Source organism: Zeus faber, assembly GCF_960531495.2.
Source record: "Zeus faber genome assembly, chromosome: 5".
Classification (NCBI taxonomy): Eukaryota; Metazoa; Chordata; class Actinopteri; order Zeiformes; family Zeidae; genus Zeus; species Zeus faber.
In genome coordinates, this window is record NC_137192.1 from 11,331,275 (window position 1) to 11,358,817 (window position 27,543).

Genomic DNA, 27,543 nt, shown 5'->3' on the forward strand with positions numbered 1-27,543 from the left:
TTGCTATAAATACAAAGCATTGGTCAACAAGCAATTTCCAGTCTTTCCGGTCCACGAGAGGAAAAGTCATTTTGTTACTGCTGTAATGTGTCTCAACACACATCATCGTGCGATCACAAACAACCAAAAAAAAAAAAAAAAAAAGGCGGTATTACGCCTTTGTCGATCACCATCTGGTTACAATACTGTAATAAGTTATCGTCATCACTATGCTACAGCATGCTTTCTGGGTGAGGGAACGATTGTTGCACAATTGAATTCTGTGAACAACTGGGAGGCTTGTGAAATGGGTTTTAACCAAACCAACACCCACCAGCCCCCCCCCCCCCCCCAGCTGCCACAAACCCCGGAGACACTGAATGTGGAAAGGTAATTAACATTGTCTAATGTATACATGTGTTTTGCCAGCGTGCGCTCTCTGTATTGTGTACAGTTTCCAGTGGCCTTATCGGGGCGGGGGGGGGGGTTAGTTGGAGGACGTGCTTCTCTGGTTACTGCTGAATCAACAGCGAGGCCAATTAGCGGCCCCTGTCAGGAAGAGGATCCCGAGAATCCAGGTGAAAGGGAGAAGTCAAGGTCTGCTCACATTCAGAGTAATTTATTGAAACAAACTGTCTCGATCCATTGTACCAATGTCAAAGCTGAATCATTAAAGTGTCTAACATGGCATTGAAGTGGCTAATAAATAAAAAAAAAATCACGTTTTTTGACATCTTTTGGAGTGTCTCAGGTTTTTCTTGAGTACTTGTTGGTTACAGTGCACAGCAACAACGGAGGAGAAAAAAATTCACTCGCAACAGTATTTCCAACAGCTGACGTAGCATCTCTAAGTGCACACATGTCCACTGTGCTATGGAAATGCCATCAATTCAAGCAGGACCCGCACGGAGACGAGAAGCCCAAAGACCTTGATCTTCAAAGAGGGGAAGTAGCCGCGGACCGGACAACAAAGACACGTCTTCTAATCTTCCAACCAGGAGCGTGCATTTGTGTGCTCTCTCCCTAAGCTCCAAAGACAGCAGACAGTCTTCCACAGCTGCCTGTTTAAAATATTCGCTTTTGAGTCAGTGCTGAGCCAGGGTCAGCGGCTGGCCAGAATGTGCATTCCAGACTGATGTTTGTCCCCCGAAACCATTGACGTGCCCCAAGCTCCGGCTTCCACCGATCACACGCCGGCCATTGTTGTCCAACGGCCTAGTGACAGGCGGTCCGACATACACGCCCACCTGTGGGTCCATCAGTCTCCTTGTGCCTATGACAGGAGACACTAAAGCAGTGGTTCTCAACACGGGGTCCTTTAAGAGTCCATTAGAAAATACAAGGACTGATTACACCTTCACTGTGGTCGCCTAAACTATAGAATAGACCGGTATGGAAGATGGAATATCCAACACTACAATTTTTTTTTAGCTCCGTGGCAAATTGGCCCTTGATATGAAAAAGGTTGAGAATCGCTGGTTAAAGCTTCCGACCCTTCTGGCAGCAGCAGCGAAGGACCTGGAAAGGAAAAAATTCCTAAGGACTGTGGCTCCGCCTGGGATTTTTAATTCCATCAGACAGAAAGGCCTCACCCAGTGTTTCTCAACCTTTTTGTCTGCGACAGCACATTTTTTACGATTAAATAATCCCACGGTGAACTACTATCCTGTTAAATACTGAAACGTCACAAACCAAAAGAACTGTGCTTATTATCATGGCCTACTAATAGTGATGCAGGGCTACTGAATGATTTGTTCATAGCGAAAAAAATAATGTAATGACTTGGGGCGCTACTCCAGCAAAATTGCGGGAGGGTGAGTCTCAAAGTTCAAAGTCTGAGGCAAAAAAATGAAAATCAGGTCTAGGCATTTGGCCTCCTTCACATTCCACCAAAATAATTTTTACAGAATTAAATGATTCTTGGGAGAACTCCGTCCACAACTCAGAGCCGAACGGACCCTTCCGACACCACCCATCGCTTGTGAAGAACCAAATCTCAAAACAGAGTCGAACCTTTTATTCCTACTAGTAGTTCTCACTTTCTGTGTGAGACGGAGCGCGAGACTGTGTCAGAGCTGCTATTCTGGCTGGAACAGAGGAGTTAACGCAGCCTGGCAATTTTTATCTTGCAACGCAAGACCTAGTTTCCATTATGTATGTTTTCTAAAAGGTACACATCCTTTGAGTACATTATACATATTTCATACCCTTTCATACCAAACTTATTTTGATAAAGTATAACCTTTAAGTATAAAGCATTCAAAAATACTCCATAGTCTGCTCCCTTGGTTTATGCTGCAAACAGTACATTTATAGTCTTGACATCTCAAGTATGAAATTAAAACTATTGCAGGTGGATGAGCTCAGAGGTAGTCCTGTGGGCCTGTTTAAATGCTGAGAAATGACTCACCCCCCCCAGCGGCTCTTAAAAACTGGGGGGTTTGGCTCATCGCAGACTGCAGTGCACAGCCGTTGGGTGGGGCAATAAAATGATTGTAATGCCCACAATGTCAAAGGTCCACAACTAAACCAGGAAGGGGACAAATAATTGCAAGCCTGTCAATAACCAAAGTAATGACCATCCCTGAAAAAGAAAAAAAAAAAAAAAAAAAGACAAGTATAACACAGTATCATCTTCCTCAAAGGGGGGCGTCACGCTTTCCGTTAGAAAAAGTCGAACCCCGTGCCTTGCACTAAACCCAAGCGGCAGATCGCTGATGAGTAGGAATGCAGGGCCGTGGGTAATCCGATCCGGGGGATAGATGGCTTTCCCCGGAGCGCCAGGTGGCCCTGCTCGCCCAGCCCCAACCTGGGGGAGGGGGCCGGTCGGGCGTGGACGGCGGTGCGGGGAGCCCATCGGGAAGATGCGGTGGCATTGGGGGGGGGGGTCTCCGCTGTGAAGTTCCTCTTGGGGGTCTTTCTTCGGGCGGGGATGAGGAGATCACTACAGCAGGGTGCGACGGACCTTCTCGTAGGCTCCCAGGAAGATGAAACCCCCCGCGCTGATGAAGGTCACTCTGGGAATGGCGCCCGCGAACAGGCTGCACAGAAACAAGGTGTTAGAAATTGTCGGCGTCGAGCGTGATCACCACCTCGCTTCAACTTAGCTTAGCTTTGCCGAAAAGTTGCCCCTGGGCCCCAACTCGATCGCACATCACAACACCCATCAACTCGTTCAGTTGGTATAGCCAACAGAAACAAAACAAGAGCTAACCCCAAGCCGCTCTCCAAATGAAAGCATGAATACAAAATTATAATGGGAATAGGGAGGCCCCGGGGGTCGCAAGCCTCATGCGGCTCACAGATGAGGATGACGAGGAGGGGAACGGGCTGTGCAAGGCGGGTGAGGAAGAACAGGATGGGTTGAGGCCCGGGGAGAAGCTGGTGCCGTTGCATGGGTCAGAGGACGAGCCGGGCCATGAGAGAGCCTCCATATCCCGGGGAATCGCTTTCCCCCAACCCACCCCACCCCTCCCTGGAACGCTCCCTGCTCCGCACAGCTGTTTTTGGGATTAGGGTCTCAGCTCCACTCACAGCCCCCACAAAAAGCCTCACTTGAAACCCCCCCATTATCTCCACATTACAGATGGCCAGTTGACGTCCTCGGTGTCCGGCCTTAGCGGCGTCTACGTCTCAGACATCTTCGATGAATTCACTGCCTGGCTGTTTCACCTCTGCTATCTCCCACACACTCACTCTATCCAGTCCATCCGTCTCTCTGTTATTCACTTTTTCTCTCCCTCTCTTTGCTGGACAGACATTTTCAGCACTGCCCTTGGACTGTGTTTTTGCCTACTAAGTCCTCCTGTCTGCCAATACACCCCCACACTCATCTGGTCTGGCACCATCCATTCCAGATGTTGAGCACAGAATAACGTGTGTGTATGTAACCGACAGAAAGACAGAAAAAAAAGACTTTGAGAATTTGAATATCTGAGTGACTAGAATAAAACCTTTTGTATTGCCTGAAACACCTGTGGGAGTTGGAATGCAGGGAAATCCTTCATGGGTGTACGTATATAAGGGTGGGGGTGGGTGTGGATGGGTGGGGAGCAAGTTAAGTTTTATGGCCGCCTCATTTAGAAATGGGCTTACAAATGGCCTTACCACTTATACGTCAAGTTTTTCAACTGCAAAGCCGTACAAGGTGCGAGGCATGCCAGGGATCTCCCAGCCGCGCCAACCATCCAGAATGCATCCAGATCCGGTGCGTGCGGACGGACGAACAAGCACGCGTGCATGGTTAGTGCTTTGTAAGAGATGGGGAGAGGGAACAGGACGGCGCAGGGGGCGTTATCGCGAGTGTGTCTGCCTGTGTGTAGGCACGCACTGGCATAGGTGCCCGAGATGGTCTGAATAGGCGAGGAGACATTACTCAGAGTGCACCGTCCTGCCCTTCCAACGTGCTCTTTCCAACTCCGCGCAGCCATCTTTCGTCACGGGCTCAAAACGCAAGCAGCCAGACCCGCCACAGTTGCCAAACGCAGCGGTATTAGTCACACCGCAGTGGAAAACCATTAGAGGCCGATCAAGAGGAAAAAGGAAGACGAGAAGACGGCAGGGGAATGTGTACACCTTTGCAGACTGAATCATTAAACCCCGGCCAGTGCTTAATCAATCAACAAACCAGTGGAAAAAAGTTGACCAATGTTTGTGATGACCGTGTCTTGAATTAGGAATGAAGTCATCTCAAAGCCCGACGTGCCTCGTCTCACCTCATCTCCCTGAGCACGTCACTTCCCGTCTGTGATCAAGCCCACCTGTGGAATACGAGACTCCACAAAAAAAGCCAAGGGCTCAGATTTTCCCCATTGCGCTCTCAGGCTGCTCTGACTCACCATGACATCATCAACTGGCCGGCCGTACAGATAAGTCATCGCCCAATCGCCGGCCAATCACCTCTCTGGGCAGATGGAACTAAAAATAGCCTACAGGCACGAAGGAGAGCATTCAGCAACGCCGAATCTTCACGAAGGAGCGTACTTAAAGTGAGCGCAAGTCATAAATACCTGTTGGAACTCAACGCCACTGACTTTTGACTCAAAGATTAAGGTGTGGCTTGTTGACCCCAGCTTAAATACTTGCCTGAGCTTGAAACAGCCCAAAACTACCAGAAATAAAAGAAAAAAAACGATTGCCTTCCAGTCCAAACATTTCCCTCTGGTACAGATATGCTAATGTTGTTGCTGTAGTGGTTTTGGTTCCTACGAGGCATTAAGCAGGCTCAGGGTTGAGGTCATGTTGATTATTGCTCTCTGTGTCTGTGGTCAGTGTTGTAGTCGGGTTGTTGTGGCTCCAGAAGTCCAGCGCAGGCCTGATTACACCGCTTTATTGTAACACATGGCTCTCTGGGGCGCGCACGCGCACGCACACACACACACACACGCACACACACACACACACACACGCACGCACACACGCACACACGCACGCACGCACACACGCACACACGCACACACGCACACACACATGGAAGCACTTTAGAGTTTCACTACACTGCAATTGGGCCATTACCATAATTACAGCTTTAAAGCCTTAGCAATTTGTAGCAGGCATGCACCGGCACCACTACGAGGTCTAAGGCTCTGCACGGCGACACTGCCCCCGCTGCTCCTTTGCCTCCTATCCAGTCTCCCTCCACCCCCAGTCTTTGTTGTTCTTCATTCCCTTTTCTCTCATGTTTTTTTTTATTTTTTTTTAACAAACATGTCGGGGTTTTACTATCCAGGGCTTTCAGGATTCCAACGTGTAGTACCACTCACAATGTCGCCTGGGCTTATCATTCAAATATGCTGCTGCAACTGGTACTGTCCACCCTATATAAAGTTCTCCGTATGATACATATCTTACCTTTCCTGGATGGTTTTGTCGTGGACCTTATGGACATTAGCACACTATGAAGGCTTTGCCCTCATATCTATGATGAGCCACGCAAGCGTGTTTAATGTTTTTAAATGTTCTATACATTTTTAGAGAACTTTGCTTTGCAGAGATGCCAGATACCAATTAATTCCTAAATGAACGACATATCAATATCATATCAATATCGTGATATATATATATATATATATATATATATATATATATATATATATATATATATATATATATATATATATATATATATATATTTTAAGTTTTGGTTACCACAACATCCTGATATTGATTGTGGTGATCCGATGAACACACACAGACGGGAATACATAATTCTAAGAATGGTCCCAGTTTGGAGCTGTAACTCTGGATGGTGCCTTATGGTTCTTTGGTTTTCCGGTTTTGAGTTGTCGCCTTAATGAAGCAGCTGCGGCTTTCTGCTGCAAAATAAGTCGTGTTTATTTCCACAAACACTACATTTATGAGCCCGACGCTCTCGCATGTTCCCAGAGCCGACATGTCGACTAACGCTGTCTCACTAAAGTAAGCAGAGTTTTGGGAGCAGAAGGCGGCGACAGGGTTCATTCAAGCTGAAGCGCAGTTCGCTTTACGTGACATCACAGTGAAAGAGACAAAGAACTATTACATTGTAGCACCGCTCAATGAATCTACCATGTCCAGAGTCGTCAGTCTGCTCGAGGACCCCCCGATGGCCAGCAAGTATGCGGCGCTAAAGTTTCATCTGGACACATTTGGGCTGACCATGTCCAAGCGCGCCAGACAGCTCCTTTCCTTGCCTCGCCGAGGTGAGTTGAAGCCCTCTGAGGTAATAGACCATATGTTGGGACTTTTGGGAAAACACAAAGCTTGCTTTATATTTAGAGAACTGTTTTTAAGGCTGTTGCCTGACCAAGTTCAGCTGGCCCTAACCAACATTACGTTAAGGACTTTGGTGAGTTAGTTAGGGAGGCTGATCAGTTGCACTCCGCCACATGTGGTTTCTCCACCACCACACCCTTTACCGCCGCCAGTCAATGGCGTCGCCACTCGTTCTGTAGCCCAGGGACAGGGTGCAACAGGACTGTGTTTTTACCATGCTCCGTTAGGGCACAGGCTAAGAGATGCTGCCCGCAATGCACTTTCAACAAGGCACGCGCTGGTGTAAGGTGCTCTATGCCTGCTGTGGGCACTGGTGGTTCTGGCAAGCTGCTTTTCATTAGGATGAGCTGGCTGGGAGGCAAATCCTGGTCGATTCCGGCGACCAGGTGAGCGTTCTACCTTCTTCGTCCATGGCCGCTTGGACAAAGGTCTGCGGTCCTCGGCTTGAGGCTGCCAACAGCAGCACCATACTGAGTCATGGTAAGCAGCACACGATACTCTGCTTGACCTGGAATAGTCCTAATAGGCACTGATTTCCTGTGGGCATGTGGACTGTTGGTGGAGCACCACATTTCTACCACGGGCCGACGAATCTGGGCCTGTGCCCGCCACCTTGACCCAGAGAAGCTCGCTGTGGCAAAAGCTGAGTTTGCCAATATGGAGAACCTTGGAATAGTCCGCCGGTCCAACAGCTCATGGGCCTCTCGTATGCACATGGTCCCGAAGCCCAATGGTGGTTGTCACCCCTGTGGGGATTACTGCCACCTCAACGACGCCACCACCCCAGATCTAGTCTCGCACATAAAGGAATTCTCGGCCCGGCTGGCTGGGAAGGTCATCTTTTCCAAAGTGGATTTGGTCCGAGGCTACCACCAGGTGTCGGTGTGCCCAGATGACGTCCCTAAGATGGCTGTAATCACCCTTTTAGACTGTTCAAGCTCCTGCCCATGCCTTTTGGGCTTAATAACGCCGGCAAGCTTTCCAGCGCCTGATGGACTCCGTTCTGCGGGACCTCCTGCCTCTGTTAATCTACTTGGATGACATTCTCACTGCCAGCGCCTCCAAGGCGGAGCACTTGTCCCACCACATCCTTTTCACCCGCCTCGACCAGCATGATCTTATCGTGAATTCATCGAAGTGTCAATTTGGACTGCCGTCCATCGATTTTTTCGGGCATCACATCACTAAGGATGGTGCAGTACCTTTGCTGTCAAAGATGGCTGCTGTAGTCGACTTCCCGGGGCTCCAGACAGTCAGGGCGCTCTAGGAGTTTTTGGGGATGGTAAGCTTTTACTACCGTTTTGTCCCCTGCCCAGCCAATCTCATGCAGTCCTTGCATTAGGCCCTTAAAGGAAAAGCGACCAAGTGCAGCATAAATTGGTTGGCGGAGATGACCAGGTCTTTCATGGACGCTGAGACTGCACTGGCAAACACGTCAATGCTGGCGCACCCGCTTCTAGATGCATATATAGCCCTTACTACCGACGCTTCAGATTATGCCGCTGGTGCGGTCCATGAGCAGCTGGTTAGTAGGGTTTGGCACCTCGACAGCAGACGTAGCTCGAGCCTTCATCGATGTTTGGGTCGACGGTTTCGGTGTGTCATCTGACATCTCATCCGACCACGGCCCGCACTTCGCCTCCACACTCTGGGGTGCGATTACCCGGAGCCTCAGGCTTGATCGCACCACAGCCTATCACCCTCAGGCCAATGGACTGCGTGAGTACTTCCACAGCTCTATGAGGGCCGTCCTGAGAGGCAGCCTAAAGGACGAGGGCTGGTGCGACCGGCACCCGTGGATCATGCTGGGGCCGCGCCGAATGAGGACCTTTAGTCTTCTGCCACAGAGTTGGTGGACAGGCAGTGATTCGGCTGCCCGGTGATTTCATCCCCAATTTAGTTTTTGTCAGGCACAACGCGCCCCAGGGACCTCTGTAGCCATCCTATGATGGACCCTTCCGGGTGGTCAAGCCAGAGGATAAAACTTCAGTTTTCGACATCAGGGGAAGGCCGGCTGTCTCAGTGGACTATCTAAAGCCAACTCATTAGGACCCGGTTTGGCCAATCGTGCTGGCCCAGCCTCCGCGGCATGGCCGGCCCCCAGTCGGCGGGGCCCCATCCCTGTCGGTACAGCCAGATGGGGGTTCGGTGTCCCCTTCTCTTCCTGGCCTGTGACCTGACAAAACGGCCCCTTGGCCTAACCTTGGCCCCATTAAGAACCACCCCAGTTTGATGACGTGTTGGAGCTGCGAGTCTGGATGTTGTCGTTTTTTCGTTTTCCGGTTTTGAGTAACACGTTAATAAAGCACCTGCGGCTTTTTGCTGCAAAATAAGTTGTGTTTATTTACACAAACACTACAACATAGTTAAATGTTGTCTTTAAGGTTGGATTACAGTAAAGACAATTCAATTCTGACAATTAAAACTGCTACCTGCTAGATCATAATAGCCGCAATTCTCAAATATTTCCCTTAGCACCCCACCACCGTCCACCCGCCCGTTGGTATTCGAGGGAACCACCTCCGTACCCCCCTGCTATAAGAACACGGCTGTGTCCGAAACACAAACCTAATTACTCTTTGATTAAATCTCCGCACCGCAGCCTACCCAAAAAACAGCCTAATGGCACGGCCGAGTTTATAGATGAAGGTTTGTGTTTGTGGCTGAGTGAGGAAGAGAGAAAGTGAGAGTAAAGAGGGGAGAAGAAAGGTCTCTCTGGCGATTGGCCGCTGTCCCGTACTGAATCAATTATCAGCGCACAGTGGCGGTGCATGTCAACTAAATGACGGCGGCGCCTACACATCATTCACCTGCACCGCTGTGTTTGTTTTACTGTTGGCAGCCTCAGTCGAATAAACAGTCCCTGCAACGCCTTCATAAATATGGCCGGCAAAAATAAAAGTCTTTTAATACGTCTATTTTTTTTTTCCAAATATGGGTCATAAATTAACGTTGGCAGAAGAAGTGGTTCCATCCTCGGACTGGTTTATCTGGGAAAGTTTTAATCAAATCATGCAAAATACAAAGTTCTTTTTTTTTTTTTTTGTTTGTTTTTTAAATAAGCCCAGATAAATATGGTTTGTGTGAAGAAGCTATTTGTTTTCCAACAACTGGGCTGGTCTTTGAACTTTCATTCAAATTGAACATTAACACACAGACACAGCTGTTTGATGTTGGCATTGGACAATTTCTTGTGGCAATGATTATTATCATTCATCACTTTTAAAAGTAGGACAGCGTGATATGACAATAAGCAGTTCTCCCTGCTTCTTAAGATATTACAACATTTATTTTAGATTTTTTTTTCATAGATCATAATTGACTTAGTCCATACAATTTATAGTGATAAAACTGGATACACTGACATGGGATTTAAAATATGAAAACCAGATTGTGATACATACAGTATAATGAAAGGATTTAAGATTCCCTACGACTAGTGGGATTATAACTTCTTCCCTATAGACTAACTCCAGTTCTACCCCACTTGGTGTCTCTTTGCTCCGTTATTGTTTGTGTGGAGAGGAGCAAAGATTTAATGACTCTAAACACATACACACACACACTTACCCTCTGAGCCCTTGACTCTTCCACACGTCGTGGAGAATCAGTGCGATGTTGCCGCTCGCCGTGGTCGTCCCAGCCTGGGCAGACAGACAGACAGGAAGAGAAGCGTGATGAAGGACGGATTGCCTCCTCCACTTCCTGCCACTTGGACCCACAGAACCCCCCCCCCCCACACGCACACCCTCCATTGACCCTTATATATTGTGTGCTATCACCGGGTGCGTTGCATTACATTTCACTGCATATATGTATGGAAGTATGTATATGTATGTGACAAATAAAAATCTTGAATCTTGAATCTTGATATACACCCCCATCTACCCCTCCAGGCTCTCTTTAGGGACAGCTGTATCAGCACAGGTGCCACGTAACACACACACACAGGCACGCACACACACACACACACACACACTCACGCACATGCACACACACACACGCACGCACACACACCCACACACACACTCACACCACTCCGCCCACACTCCACCTGTTGCCCTGATTCACCCCCCCCCTCTTTCATCTCACTCTCTTTCCTTCTCTCCATTTTTCATATCAAAATGCAAAGAGACGCATTACAAGAGAGACCAAGCGATAAAAACATCAACACCAGACTGCAGAATGTGGCAAATATGGGGGGAAAAGGAGAACGATGGATTAAAAATAAACAGAGGGATGGTAAGAGGGTAGTGCAAGGCAGAAAGCAGGGAATGCTGGGTGAGGTATAGGAGGTTAGCATAACTGCTGCACCAGGCTGTAAGCCCCCCCCCTCACCCCATGAATTTTCTTGGCTTTGGAAATCTGACAGTGTGTCTTTGTGCATGCGTCTGTAACTATTTGTGTGCGCGTGTACGTGAGGGGTTTTATTGGGTACGCTCTTCTAACGCATGTACCGTTGTGACTCCTGCTCCAATCTGTGGCACCTGAAGATGGAACTGGGCGACACTGGATTGAATTTACTGTGACAATGATCAGGAGATGAATAAGCAACTATATGACTGACTTTCACATTGAACCATGTGGCGATTTAAAGTAGATCAGATTTAAAATGTCTGGTATTATCACTCATTTGGAATTATTGGGGAGATTTAGCAGATCGTGTTCAATATAAATCGGGACTAAATAAATCCTACTTAAATGAAAAAATGCCTCTCTGAGACATTGCTTAATTTAAAATGAAATTGTTATAGACTAGAAAGTCTGAGAGTAAGGTACTTAAGGACTAGTCAGCTTCTTCTTTCTGGTCTTAGTCCAGATCAACCTGGTCCACCTGGAGGCCACATCCATTAATCCATAGATAAACCTGCCTCTGGTCAGGTTTTATTTAAGCCTTCACTTAGATCAGCTCCAATCTGCCTTCTGGAAATCAGATTTATTTCAAACCAAGACTAGGTCAAGTCTGAGACTATTTTAAATCATGACTGAGATTAAAACAGACGGATTCAAATTGTGATTAAGTCAAAGACGAGGCCTAATCTGTGTCTGTGAAAACGCCCCATTATGTATCAAGATGAATAAAGATGAAATTGTCTACACCAATACCAAAATACCACCCTGCCAGAAAAGAATATATAAAAAAAAAGAAAAAGAAAAATTGCAATATTTCTCCACCTTCTACATCCACAACCAGATAAATATGAAATGCAAACACACCCTTGCACACAGCCTGTTTATGTTGAGAGGGGCGGGTGAGAAACAAGTCTGCCTTTCGCTCAGCTGACAAGTTTTCTTTTCCTCTCAGCAACCACAGAACGGTCAGAGGGAACAGAAGAGCCAGGTGTCCAAGACACACACACACACACACACACACACACACACACACACACACACACACACACACACGATACACACACTAGACACACACAGCTTCTGCTGACCAGAAATCTACCCTTAAACTTCTCTTTATTTCTTAACCTGGGAGTTGCTCTTTTTTTGTTTGCTTAACAACCCTTGTGTTGCAATAAAACCTCCCTAACAGTGCGTCTGGACCCGTGTTCTGCAGAACCTGACCCCGCACGGTGCTCCCTAGCACACCAGACGCTCTGGGAACAGAAGAATGATGGTGTTTACTGTACCGGGCAACATACAGCAGAACCCCGGAGCGGCGGCTTGCAAATCAGTGGTGACTAGTGTTTGTACCGGCGGGTTCCGGCGTTGGGTGGGTGGGTGTGTAGGTTGGTTGGAGAGGAAGCATAGGATTATGTGTGTGTGTGTGTGTGTGTGTGTGCGTGTTTTTAGGTGTGGTGTGAGGTGGCATCGCAGCCTGTGGTTTGGCAGCGCTGGCAGCCAGCAGCAAGTGGTGTACAGAAGCGGCGTATTAGGCTAACAGTGGCAGTGTGTGTGTGTGTGTGTGTGTGTGTGTGTGTGTGTGTGCGCGCACGCGTGCGTGCGCCGTTGCCACGGTGTGGTGCGGTGTGGCCAACATGGCTGGGAGCCTTTCCCAATGAGGTGGTTTTTTAGTTTATTTCTTTACGGGTCCATCTGTGCCCTGGCCAAGCGCCTGGTCGGTCCCTGCCCGGTGCCCTCGGCTCCGTGCGCCAAAACCAGTTCTTTTGGAAGCGGGAGCGAAGTGCACAACACCGCTCTTTCATTCTGACGGAAAATACAGAACTAAACAACTCCTCAAGCTCTCCAGGAAACTAATGTGACAAGTTCCAACACCTGCATCCACCTTTCCTCCAATCGCCTTCGTAGCCATCCACACCCCTCCCGCCCACTCTCTCTCCATCTCTCTCTCCACCAACACACTCCTGCCTGGGCCTGTCCTGCCGCCTGGGGAGTGTGCAGTAACAGAAGGAACTGCATTCTAAGTTGCAGTTTCCTATCACCTACCTAACGATAGGGCTAGGGAGTACATTCAATATGATCAATATGAATATGATATGATTCATAGTCTGTCAAGGGTTTGCTATAGTCATCAAATGAAGATGCTGCCCCATGGTGGCACACAATGTCGTCTGAAATACTTCGAGTCTTATTTTAAAAACTTGAGCTTCGAGTCTGAAATCCTCCTTTAGATTACCACATAGTTCAATGAAACGAGTTGGAGACATATTGTGTAACACTGTACTAGTCTGTGATAGTAAATTTCTTCTATATGGCCCGGCCAAAAATTGACAAAATGTAGAGAGAAAAGACACCTGTTCAGGTGATGTGACACAGTACTGGATAGCAGAACCAGACAGAGATCCAGATCTGGCCGAGGGATTTGCTTATTCCAGAATTCCGTTAGTTTAGTGGGAGTTGTGCGTGTATGACGGGGGCGGGGGACATAACGGAACACTGTGTCTTCTCCAAGGACGGGGGGGAGCCGCAGGGGGTGAGTCTGAACTCACTACCCCCTACACACTGCCACACACACAAACACACACACACACACACACTGAGGGAAGCCAGACTTACAGACACAGGAGCTACAGTGAGCCAAAACTAAAAGTGAAGGAAAGGGGGAGGAATAGAGGTGCAACACACACACACACACACACACACACACACACACACACACACACACACACACACACACACACACACACACACACACACACACACACACACACACACACACGGAGAGAGACTGAGAGGGAGAGATAAGGAGAGAAACACTAGTGGTAAGAGAAAGAGAAGAAACATGGAGGGAGACGAGGAACAGCAGTGAAAGAGGCAGCATGCTACATGGAGAAAGACCTTCACGACGCGCTACTCCGAGTTCACCTTGTTGGTGGATGCAAACATGGGTCATTATACGAAAACGTGCCATTTCCCATTTTTGATGTTTGATTTTCAAAGTACCATTTTAAAAGTCTTCAAGCCCCTTTTTGGATCTCAAGAAAATATGCCGTGCCATCTCAGGCCATCCTATTTCTAAATCTTTTCACCTATAATCAACACGTATATGTGTGTTTCTTCAACCCTCTTACTAACATATCAATTTGATAAGGTTTTAAATCAATATTTAGCACAATTCTGATTTACTATGAAAGATAAAAATCCCCCTTGTCAGACACAGTGTGCTTATAAAGTGAGAATATTGTAGGGTTTACATTTTTCCATGGATGAATATGCTCATTTAGAATTGACACTTTCACAGCATCTTCTGTTTTAAGAAAAAGTTGTTAAAACAAAATAATAAGACCCCAATTTCTTTGCGTGGATTACTGGTGTCTTTTACTTAACATATTAAAATGGGTTGATTTTACATTTCTCTATTCATTTTCCAGTATAACCAACAGTTACAAACAGTTATACTGCTTGTTTAAGTTACAGTTGTTGGTATAATGGAGTTATAATGGGATTTAATGGGTAATTACACACACACACACACACACACACATACACATATGTATATATATATATATATATGTGTTTATATATATATATATATATATATATATATATAAAATGGGTTTTAGCATAGACATTTATGAAAAATTATGATCTTACTGCAGATGTAAATGTAAACCAATTATTTTAATCAAAACATGAAGGATATTGAAATGACATCACATCTATATGATCTATTGAACATGTTCAGAATGAACAGTATAAACAAAAGCCTAATATTGAATCTGCTGAGCCCCCTCAAACGCAACCAGTGGTACCCCTTTTACACACACACACACACACACACACACACACACACACACACACACACACACACACACACACACACACACACACACACACACACACACACACACACACACACACACACACACACACACAGAGAGAGAGAGAAAAAAAACAATTTAGTCGGGTCCCCAAGTTGTCGTCAACCCTGTTCCTTAATTATAATTTAATTGTCATTAAAACAGCCTCTCAGAGATGATGGACTGTTCTGAATGTTGCATCATTTCCAGGAAGTGAAATCACGCCTTTTATGAACGTGATGGTGAGAAGACAAGTAAGTGTCCTCTTCTTTTAATTCATTTATTTGAGTTATAATGTCTGACAGACGCGGACAAGCTCATTGTGTCAGCCCTGTTACCACAAAAGCATACATTATAAATCTATTTGTTTGAAATGTTAAATGTACATATATAACAACATTTAAGCCTGTCATGAATGCACACCATGTGGTGTCATGACCTTTAACACATGGCTAGTAATGTCTGCCTAACATGACACTTTTGTCAACACTTTTGTTATGTATGTACATTTCAAATTTCAAACAAGTAACATTTTAATGTACGCTTTTGCGGTAACAGGGTTGACACAACGAGCTTGCCCCCCTCTGTCAGACATTACATAACTCAAAGATAATTCATAATCCATAATTCATTAAAAGAAGAGGACACTTACTTGTCTTTTCACCATCCAACTTCATAAAAGGTGGATGATTTCCCTTCCTGGAAATGATGCAACTTTCAGAACACTCCATTATCTCTGAAGGGGTCGTTTCATTAAAAGTAACCTGGGAAGGTGACTAAATTGTTGTTTTTTCCCCCCAACATTTTACACATACAGGTACTCCTCACTGAACCACCTACCTGTTTAATGAGCGTTCAGACTTACAACCAGCTCTCTGACCAGTCTGTACTGTACGCTGTGTACAGTACCACGGTGTCTCAGCGTCAAGCATCTCATCACGCATCACCCTTTATACACAATATACACTATATATACTACATGTACTATATATACTATATACACTATACACTGTATACACTATATATATTATATATAGTATATAAACTATATATACTTTATACACTGTATACACTCATCTCATCACCATTCTCAGTCTCGTCCCACAGTCTGTCAGTATTCACTACACTAGCGTTCGTAATGGCCACGCCCCCTTACCATGAAATAATACGGGTCCTCTCTTATCGACCAATTCACTTAACGACCTGGTCCTAGGAACGGTAAGTAATAACGTAATAAAACGGAACTTGGGACTTTATATAAGTTTACGTTTTTATATTATACTTTGACTTTTTTGGCCTCAATAGCTAGTAAAAGTACAAAAATCATACTGAGGCCCAGGCCATTTTTACATTTTTTTGTAAGATGGTGTTTAAAAAAAAAAAAAGGTGTTTAAAATTCTTTAAAAACAAAATTAAAAAAAACAACTATTAATGTGTTTTTATGTTAAGAGATCTATTATGGAAACTAAATTAGAAAATGTTCTGGGTTTTTTTAATTGCTTATTCAGATTTACAGAGCAGTTTTGTTCGAGGGACACAAAATGGCCTGTTTTCGTATAACCCAGACGAAACGCATCCAACGAAACATATCTGATTTCTATTTCATCCCACTTGTCATGTCTTTCTTAACTTCGCTGTCTTCGCTGCTGTAACAACTGAATTCCCCCCAGGGATAAATAAAGCGTTATCTTATCTTAAGACAAAGAACCGCTGGAAAACACATTATACTCGATAAGAACTCCAACCAGATGATCAACAGTCACACACCATGTGATATTTGGACCAATATACGGAGAGGGGGGAGGGATGTGGAGAGTCTTGGGACTTTCACACAGCGCTGTACACAGACTCCAAACACTGATTTCCTTCTTGTTCGTTCATCTTCTCCATGTTTCCTTTTGCCGGAGTTCTGTTCCGTTTGGTCGCGAGGCCTCCTGGTTCTGCGGGATACGATGCCTGGAGATGGAAATTCCTCCGGAGCCGCAAGCGAGTGCCTCTCTCTGACACTAACCATGAGCACAAACACGTCCACTCGAGGCTCTCCACGGTCACAGCAAGTGATAGATGTGTGTGTACACTGTGTATGTGTATGTGTATGTATGTATGTATGTATGTATGTATGTATGTATGTATGTATGTGTGTGTATGTGTGTGTGTGTGTGTGTGTGTGTGTGTGTGTGTGGGGTCGCCTCTGTCCCTGTGCAACCTTGGCCCACTCTTTGCTGCCGAGGTTTGTTGAGGCTGTAAGCCCACTCAGCCTCCTGTCTGCGAGGCATCACCTGACAGCGCTGTTTAACATTTACCGGCAGAGTACAAACTGTGTGTGTGTACGGTGTGTGTGTGTGTGTGTGTGTGTGTGTGTGTGTGTGTGTCTTTGTATACCTTTGCTAATATGATCCTGGTCTTGGCCACATCAAGGGGCGTTGTATAACGAAAGCTGCTACCGCACCTACAGAACAAGGCGCGCACATGCGCACATGCGCGCACACACACACACACACACACACACACACACACACACACACACACACACACACACACACACACACACACACACACACACACACACACACACACACACACACACACACACACACACACACACACACACTCTTAACAGGCAGACTCATACAGTACATTTGCATAAATCATAAATCAATCCAATTTACTTAGCAATAGTCATGGTTACTTATTATTTTTTTGACAATAAAAACCTTCACCTTCATAAATAAAAAATTATATCCGCCATTTTTATCAAAATCTCCCACCATTTAACCACAAAAGTCGAGTAGAAAAAAGTGGAAAGTGCCTTCCCTACATCCAAAATGGCATGCTAACATCATATTTAGTACATGAAATTAGTGGTTAGTACATCTGAAACCGTAGTATGCATGAATAATATGTGACAAGTACCAGGATAACATACTACATCTCGTGAAATATCGCAGCATGCAAACACTGCACACAACACTGGCGTATGTACCCCACAATGCATTGCAAGGCTAGGAAGTTGTGTTTAAATGAGATTCTCACCAAGCTGGAGAATATTTATTTATTCATATATTTATGTTATGTGTGTGTGTGTGTGTTCCAAGAGATACTGTGTGTAGGGAGCCAGTGCGAGTGTACAATATTTGACACTGTAGACAGATGAGTATATGTAACTAGCATCTAATGCCAAATATTGGTGTATTTATATTTGGCTGTGTCCTCCCTGGGATGGAGCATGTAATGAGGAGAAATGGTCAAAGAAAGACACCCTGACTTTTGAAATTTTGGTGAGAGTGACCATAAACCGGTAACACTTGAAGACCAATCTGCCACATGACACAGCAACAGGGTGAGGTAAACATGTTCATATGGGCCACCAAGGAACAATAGTGTGAGAAAACTGAGATAAGTATTTTGAAACAAGAAAACGAGACACTTTTGTGCGCGACCTTTCTTTTTCTACATCGCAAGAATTGTTTGGCTGGCGATGTACAGTAGATGGGTTAGACATGCTGACAGTATATCATTTTAAGAGTTAAATGAGCCAAGCGAGGCTTATTCTCCCTGGGATGGTAGGGATAAAAAAAAAAAATAATAATAATAAAATCAAAATCTTGCTCAACCTTTAGCAAAGATACAACAACAAAGTCTTCTCACGAGGTTGTGTAATAATCTTGGACGGACATAAAGGATGTGTATAAATCTCACAATAATGGAGTCCCAGTGGATATAGATTTGGCTGAGAGACACTGTGTTGTGATCATCGCGGATGTCTGGGACAGATTCAAGATTCAAGAGGTTTATTTGTCACATACAGAAGAATTTCTACTTGACCAACCAACTGATTCCTCAAACGTAATGCAGTAAGTCGAATCCTATAGAATAAAATCAAAATATATAGAATAAAATAAAATAAAATAGATAAGGGATTAGGCTTATGTATATGGGACAGACTTATGTATATGGTATAGGCTAATTATGTATATACAGAAATGTGCATTAAAGTGGCATGTGAATAAAGTGAGGTAGTGTTTGTGAGATATACAGCATAGTATACAACAGTATGCCGCAGCAATACGGTAACACCGAACAACCCTGAACAGTGACACAGTATGCGGTACAGTTGCTACATACAGTACAGTCAGGTGGTGGAGCCTATGTGTGTGGCTCAGTGAGGAACCCTGGTGAGGTCAGCATTGACAGTTCTTGTGGCTTGCGGGAAAAAACTCCATCTCAGTCTCTCTGTTCTCTCTGTGTGACTGCAGAGGCGCTTGCCTGACCGCAGCAGCTGGAACAGTCCGTTGTTGGGGTGATGAGGATCCTTCATGATCCTGCGTGCTCTGCTACCACACCTCCTGGTGTAAAGGAGTTCAGTTCGTTGGCTAGGGAGGCGTCCACACTCGTGGCTGGGGAGGAGCTGCTTTTGTAATTTGTTATCGAGACAAGATACAGTGCCAAGACTGTTGTGTAAGTGTATTTACTGCTTTGTATCTGTTACCTAGTATTGTATTGTTGTACAACACTAGGTATTGTAGGACTGCTGTTTTCACTCTGAACCCATCACTGTTAATTGCTTAGCCATCAACAAAGGGTGTGACTTCTAGACACTCCCCCAAATCGGTAAGTCCTTGTCTTTGTATGGGCGTGCCTTCAGCAGGGGGCAATCAGTCCGAGCATGAGAACAGCCATCTTCAATCAGCTGTCATGCTACATTCACGGGACTGTTACTAAAGCGTCAGCAAAGCGTTAGCCCGTGTGCAGCCGTTCTCGTGTGAAGACGGTATTGTGTAAAGACTTGCAAGTCTACCTGTGCAAGTCCACTAAGGCAAGGACACTGAACAAGGCAAACCTGTCTTGTTTTTGTAACCTCATACACAATGTGCAACTACCACATTTCTGTAATTTCAAGGTCACACAGAAAGCCTGGTTATAACAAACGCAGATGCAATCTGGGTCACCTCAGGTCTCTGCAGCAAACATCATCTGCAAAGACCTCCTTCTCTGTTGGCTTGTGTAACAGTCGATCTGCAGTTAACAAGGCCGACTTTATTTCTGGTTAAGTTACGTAGGTTATTTTCCACCTTTAAGTCTCTGCTCTACCCTCCACCACCTCCTCCAGCTACCAACTTCATTGCTGATAGTTTTGCCTCCTTTTTTACTGACAAAGTGGCAGCCATCAGCAGCTAATTCTCCAAACAACCAACTCACAACCTGTCTATTCCGGCTCATGGCTCATTGTTCCCTGGTTTTACCCCTCTCGCTGACAGTAAGGTATCTAAACTACTAACATGTAGCCGTCCTACTATCTGTCAGTTAGATACGATCCCATCTAACCTCCTTCAAGCCATATCACCAACTGTCACTCCCGCAATCACACGTTTGATTAATTCTTCCCTCACTTCTGGCACATTCCCCTCTGCTTTCAAAGTGGCTAGGGTAGCACCACTGCTCAAAAAACCTTCACTCGATCCCACTCGAGTGGAAAACTATCGGTCGGTCTCACTCCTCCCATTCCTTTCCAGAACCATTAAGAGGGCAGTCTCAAGACAGGTTACAGAATACCTGTCAAGAAACAACCTTCTCAATCCACTTCAATCTGGCTTCAAAAACGGACACTCCACTGAAACAGCCCTGTTGTCTGTGACGGAGGCCTTAAAAACTGCTAGAGCTGCTGCCCAAACATCGGTTCTCATTCTGCTAGACTTATCAGCTGCTTTTGACACTGTCAATCACAGCATACTCCTGTCCATTCTCTCAAGTATGGGCATCTCTGGCAGTGCACTTTCCCGGTTCGAATCTTACCTCACTGGGCGTTCGTTCAGTGTGACATGGAAGGCCAGCTGTCTGTGCCTCACCACCTCACCACAGGGGTGCCCCAAGGCTCTGTGCTGGGACCCCTCCTCTTTGCCGTATACACCACCTCGCTGGGCCCGATCATCGGCTCGCATGGTTTTTCATATCACTGCTATGCGGATGATACTCAACTCTATCTGTCTTTCCTGCTTGATGGTCCTACTGTCTCGACGCGGATCTTGGATTGCCTCGCTGACATATCCACGTGGATGAAGGATTTCCATCTTCAACTAAACTTGGCAAAAAAGGAACTGTTTGTCTTCCCGGCCAAACAAGGTATTTATCACAACATTGATATCAAAATTTACCTTTATCTCTTGCTCCTACCAAAACTGCAAGGAATCTAGGTGTCATTATCGATGACCAACTGACATTCTCGGACCATGTTGCCGCCGTCTCGTGCCGCTTCGCACAATTCAACATCCGAAAAGTCAGGCCGTACTTGACCCAATATGCCACTCAACTGCTGGGACAAACCTTGGTGATTTCCCGTCTCGACTACTGCAACGCTCTCTTAACAGGCTTGCCGGCCTGTACAATGAAGCCACTGCAGATGATCGAGAATGCTGCCGTGCGACTGGTGCTCAACCAGCCAAAGAGGGCACACGTTACTCCGCTGATTATCGAGCTCCACTGGTTACCTGTAGCCGCTCGCATCAGGTTCAAGTCTCTGATGCTGGCCTACAGAGTGATTGCTGGCAATGCTCCCACTTACTTAGATGCTCTTGTAAGAGCACATGTTACCTCCCGGATGCTGCGTTCGTCAAATGAGCGTCGCCTGGCTCTGCTGGCTGCACAACCACGGCAATCCAGGTTATTCTCATTTGTAGTTCCACGTTGGTGGAACAAGCTGCCAAAAACCACCAGAGCAGGGGCCTCCCTCTCTGTCTTTAAGAAGCACTTGAAGACCCAGCTCTCAGAGAGCACCTCCTCTCCTAACTCACAATTACTTAGCACCACTTAGCAGTATTTATTTATTGTTACACTAATATTTCTGTTGCAATGTAGTAGAATGTTATTCTCCCTTGTAAGTCGCTTTGGATAAAAGCGTCTGCTAATGACTAAATGTAATGTAAAATGTAATGTAAATGTTATAGTCTGCAGCCCCCGCCACAAGCGTCTGGTGTCCCGTTGCACCATCTGTAGCTCCACAGTCTCTCTGTACGTCCGTTTAGCGTCCTTCACCGCCCTCCGCAGATTGTATGATACCACTTTGTAATTGTCCATATTTCCGGATACAAGACCGTCGTTGTAAGCGACCGTTCGAGCATTCAGAGCGCAGCGGATGGATTTATCGACCGAAGCCTTCTGGTTTGGAAATATCTGAACTTTCACCGTGGGAACAATGCTGTCTGCTACCGTAGCCACGAAGCTCACCGCTACGTCCGTAAACTTGCTGACGTCACTTGAACTTGATTGGAACATGTCCCAGTCGATGTCAGTCAGGGCGTCCTGAAGCGCAGCCTCTGATTGGTCCGTCCACCGCTTCACTTCACTCGTCACCACCAATTCTCGCGCGATCAGAGGCCTGTAAACGGGAACCAGCAAAATCGTGGCGTGATCTGATTTCCCGAAAGCAGGGAGCGAGACGGTCTTGTATCCCTTCTTGTAAGGTGTGTAGCAATGGTCCAAAGTTCTATCTCCCCTGGTGGCCACACGATGTGTTAGTAGAAATTAGGCAGAACTTTTTTAAGGTTCGCCCTGTTAAAGTCCCCGGGTACCACCACAGCCGCGTCAGGATGTTTGTTTTGAAATCCGCACAAAACATCATACAGGTTCAACAATGCTGTGTCGGTGTCCCCTTGTGGTGGAATATAAACAGCTGTAATTATGACTGTGCTGAATTCCCGGGTCAGCAGGTTCGGCGAGCAGTAGCGGGAGGGAGACTTGGTGTTGTCCGGGTTACACCAGCGGTTGTTTACCATGAGGCAGACGCCTCCACCTTTGGATTGCCCCAACTCCCCCGATCTATTGCCGCGGAACACGGAGAAGGACTCAGCTGGACGAATGGCTTCATCCGGCACCAGTGGCTTCAGCCGTGTCTCCATCAGGCAGAGGACGCAACAGTTTCTCGTGTCACGTTGAAATTTAATCCTCGCTCGAAGTTCATCCATCATGTTCTCCAGAGACTGAACGTTGGCAAGAAGGATGCTTGGCAGAGGTGGATAGTAAGGTTGTGTCCTTATTCTGACCCGAATGCAAGATGCAAATAACGCTGCATATTCGTTTTGTGTCTAACAGGCTGTGATCTGCCACTTTCAAGGGGAAGGGTTAGAACAGGTTGAAGTGCAACGCTAAAATCCCTCGTCCATCAAATGTTACAGTTCCAGTTAAGAGGAAAAAAACAACAACCTCAAACTAAACAGGAATGGAGGTTCAGAATCTTGGGAGCAACCTGAGAAGGGGGCATCTCAGCGTCTTTGCTTTGTTCAGTGTTCACCTTTTTCTTTTTTTTTTTTTTTTTTTAATATTTTTTTACTCCGCTTTAAAGGAACGTTGACAGTCCCTTCAGTGGCAACATCACAGATCTCCACCAAGAACTTTATCCCCTCGTTGTCACGCTCGACCTCACTTCACCTCGCCCCTCTGGTTTCCATCCCCTGGACTCCTCCCTCTCATACCTGCTCCTGACCAGGTTTGGGTTGCCACGTCTAAACTTGTAACCCCCGCATTCCTCCCTCAAATCTCTCCTTCTACTCTCCCCCTTATTCGAGATCAATCTGCCCGTCTTGTCTGGCACGTCGCAGCACGGCGAGAGTTATGGATTGAGCACTGCAACCGCCCAACACCTGCTTTAAAGATTGGACCGTCGGCCGTTACTGAAAGAGGACCGGGAAGATAGAGAAACAGCGAGTCTGATGACAAGTTTGACGTGTGTCCCGGACCTCACGTCCGTTAAAGTGTCTCTATTTGAAACCAGCAGCGTTTGAAGGATGACACCCCTTTCGGTTCGTGCATCTCCATGACTTTCCTTCCCTCTCGGAAACCAAATGTGCGGTCCTTTTCCCTTTCTGCATCGCTCTTGTTTTCGTTTTCGAGTCAACGTTCCTCTCGTTGTCCTTTTTCTCTCCTCCTTCCATGCTTCTGGCCAGGGCTTGTCCTCCCTCTCTTCCTGTCTCCGGCGATCCCTCTCTTCCCTACAACTCTCAGGCCCCTGCGCTCAGAGGGGGTCGCGCAGCTGCAGCAACCCTGCCTCAATCCCTGAGTCCGCCCCGCCCGATACTCATCCACAGCGAGCCGTGGGGTTCTCGGGTCTGATTTTGGGAAATCACGGGACCGACAGACACTGTTACTGTATCTAAACCGAGTGAGGCTAAAGAACCCCCTTGATCGATTGGAGTATAAGTGAATGTTCTATTCGCTGGATGGCTGAAATTCCTCTCTCTTTCTCCTCCGCCTCCCTTTACCCCTTTCACCTCTCCTCTCATCTCATCTGGTGTGCAGGTGAGGATGAGACGTGCCAGCTGAGCTAACCTGTGTGGAATCCTCCAGGAATGCGGCTTCGGCTGAAATTTCCCCCTGGTAATCCTGGCCACCAGCTCATCCGGCGGCCTGCCCGCCCGCCCACCCATCCATCCACCCCTCTACCAAAACCATCCCCGCCCCCACCCCATAATAATCCCCTGCACCTGCAAGGGCTCCGCACACCGCAGCCTGCCAAGAGTAGAGCGTGTGACCTTGTCTCCTCGACCACAGAGTCTGAGAGAAAGAGAGGGATGGAGGGAGAGATGGAGAGAGAGAGAGAGAGAGAGAGAGAGAGAGAGAGATGACGTTCAAGAGGAGGATGATGAAAGAGTGAGAAAGAAGGAGAGGGAGAGAGAGAGAGAGCAAGAGAGATTGCGAGAGAGAGAGAGAGAGAGAGCGATACGGGAGGTGGGAGAGAGGAAAGGGGGAGAAAAGCTTGTGGTTATTGGGGGATATCAGACACATTAAAAACATATTGTGATCCCAGGTCAGACGCCTGGGGTCTGGGAAATCGGCCTGCAGGGCTATTTTTGTGCTCCAAACCCCCCACCCACCACCCCTTCTCCCCCCGGTTGATATCATGCTCCCCCAGTTCAAGATGAGACCAAGACGAGCAAAGTCGGTGTATCTGATTAAGTCGGCCGTAAAAACAAACAATCCTTTTATCGACATCAATAACGTTTGCACGGGTGCCTAACAAATAGAGCTGTCTTCAGGCGAAATGGAGGCTATGTTGTTTTTCTCGCTTTTTATGGGGATTCGGGCTCATCCCAAAACTCAATAAAATGGGGAAAATAAAAACGAAATAAAAAACCTGCCGTCTGTGGCCAGCTGAGGAAATAGATTAGATGCAATAATGCCGCCAAGAAGCTGGCAATAAAGCCTGATCTATACAACGGACGGGCCGGCAGAAGCATCGGCTCTAATCATTGTTTTGCGAGTGTCGTCTTCTTTAACATTCACATGACGGCAAAAGTAGTTTCGGTGATTTTAAAACGGAAAAACTGTGACACCTACAATACAGAGATACCAAAAGAAAATCTCTAAGACAATTTCAATGGAAAATCAGGTTTTTAAATGGGAGTAAAAAAAATAATCTATTAGTATTAATATATAATAATATATAATATTGAGATACATGCATTTATTGTGTTGGTTTTTCTAAAAAAATATGTATTTTGTTTTATCACTGTGGCGGGCCAAGGGGACGTGGTCGAGCCGCCGCTGAGGATAGGCCGCTCAGCTGCTGGGGTTTGGGCAAATCAACGGGGGGGGGGCTCCACTGATTCGTCTGATCCCGGACCGGGAGGTGATTTAGGTTTTGTCTTTCCCCGCAGTGAGGAAGGTGCGTGTTTGCGGGACACGCGATCAGACCAACGCGGGCGCCGAGCGCAACAGACCGGACACGTTACGGCGGCAGTGCAGATAAGCGGAGACGTTCCAGACTCTTTCCCCTATTTGCCAGCGAGCTTATCATTTTGCCTTTGACCTACGAGCCACCTTTTTGTTTAAAAACTATCATAAATACACGCCAACCGCCGCTGTTTTGCCTTCGCCTGCCTCCCCTCTCTCATTCCCTGGCCCTGGGCCAGAACATCCGTGCACAATCACGTATTGTCTATTAAATGGAAAGATAATAAGATAAATAATTTGTTAAAAATGTCAGGGGGTACAACCGCAAATAAGGCCTCACTGTCTCAAGCACGGCTGCACCGCCTGACATTTTTTAGTCTTTATGACACAAAACTCCCAAAATGAATTAGCTTAAATTTTTGGTTTAAAATTGTGCGTACTTTATAGAGATCTTTTACACGTGTCTTTAACGTTTATTTTCATGATAACTGAGTCAGAAACCAAAAAAAAAAAAAGTACGTCATATCACTGACCTTACAGTAACATTTGTAGCTCCAAATTGGTGTTTTGCAAATTCCTTTTTTTCCCTATACTTTCGATTACATTTTTAAAGCAATGACGTAATCGGTAAATCTATGTAATAGGCATAATATTAAGTGATTATATGAAAGAAAAAAAACAACAACATGGACACCCAGGGCGCCGCTAGGTGTGTTTACTTTTTGGAGAGGAAGGCAAGTAAGTGACAGCGTGGAGTGATTATCAGTGTTTTCATAGACGCTGCCCGTTGCTTGTTAAACCAGTTGCACATTCTCCGTCGCTCTCACCCACACGGGTTGCAACAACTGCAAATGTGCACAAGGTACGCATCACACACACACACACACACACACACACACACACACACACACACACACACACACACACACACACACACACACACACACACACACACACACACACACACACACACCAGGCAGATCAGACCACGTCTACGCGCACAGGATGCTTCATGTGTGTTCCATTAGACGGAAGATTAAAATGGAGATTTGGTTTTCCACATCAAAGGCCCAAGTGCTGGGGAATTTTTTTTTCTCCCTCTCGCTCTCATCCTCTCTTCCTTCCTTCCTCCCACCAACGCCTCCTTCCCTCCCCGTTTCATGAATAAATAATAGGAGGCATCCACAGAAAAACAAACTGTGACCTCTGACCTTCTGTGACCTTAGTAGGGTTATGCACCTGGAGGTCGCTCATAGGCAACAAGAAAGTAGCTCTGTGTGCATCAAATACACTGTGTCTGTGTGTGTGTGTGTGTGTGTGTGTGTGTGTGTGTGTGTGTGTGTGTGTGTGTGTGTGTGTGTGTGCGTGCGTGCATGAGGGGTGAAACAGTCAAGATTTCAGTTACTTCAGTCCATGTGATTGTATGTGATTTTGCACTTGTCCTATTCAAACACACACTTCGTATGACGTACAGTGGATAGATGGGCGTGTGCGTGCTTGTTTTCTATCTTTATTTGGTCAAGCACATTTAGATAGAAAACTGATTTTACAAACTCTTGCGAACTGAACTCCCAACCTCTGATCCTTGGACCATCCCCCACTTAGATATTACATCTATTAAAACACAACGGCACTAAAATGGAAATATACGACTTGTAAAAAAAAATATATATATGTGGCTCTGAGGGAAGTGGTTCTTTCACTGATATATAACGTTGGGATAGACACTGCCACTGCGCGTGGGAGTCGTGAAACGGACTTTAATAAAGTGTTGGATTGGTTTCATTGCAAGGAGAACACCGGACGGGGGACACGGACTCGGCGGTATGATAGTTTTGAGTGAGGACTCAGATGGAAAATTATGCGAAGGCAACAGATTTATGGACATTTTGTTTTCGACAAACGATCCGGTAAGAATGTTGTATTTTATGAATCCAAT

The 27,543-nt window shown here is 46.2% G+C and overlaps 1 protein-coding gene across 1 annotated transcript in view; it reads right to left on the bottom strand.

Moving 5' to 3' along the window:
- Window positions 1-582: 582 nt before the first annotated feature.
- The window catches only part of slc25a26 (solute carrier family 25 member 26), a 60,316-nt gene continuing 33,355 nt past the window's right edge, over window positions 583-27,543 (bottom strand). The window contains 5 exon segments of the mRNA XM_080001609.1: window positions 583-3,020; window positions 10,303-10,376; window positions 17,325-17,369; window positions 17,372-17,391; window positions 24,416-24,485. Of these exon segments, the coding sequence (XP_079857735.1) occupies window positions 2,924-3,020; window positions 10,303-10,376; window positions 17,325-17,369; window positions 17,372-17,391; window positions 24,416-24,485 (306 nt within the window). The 3' untranslated portion in view covers window positions 583-2,923.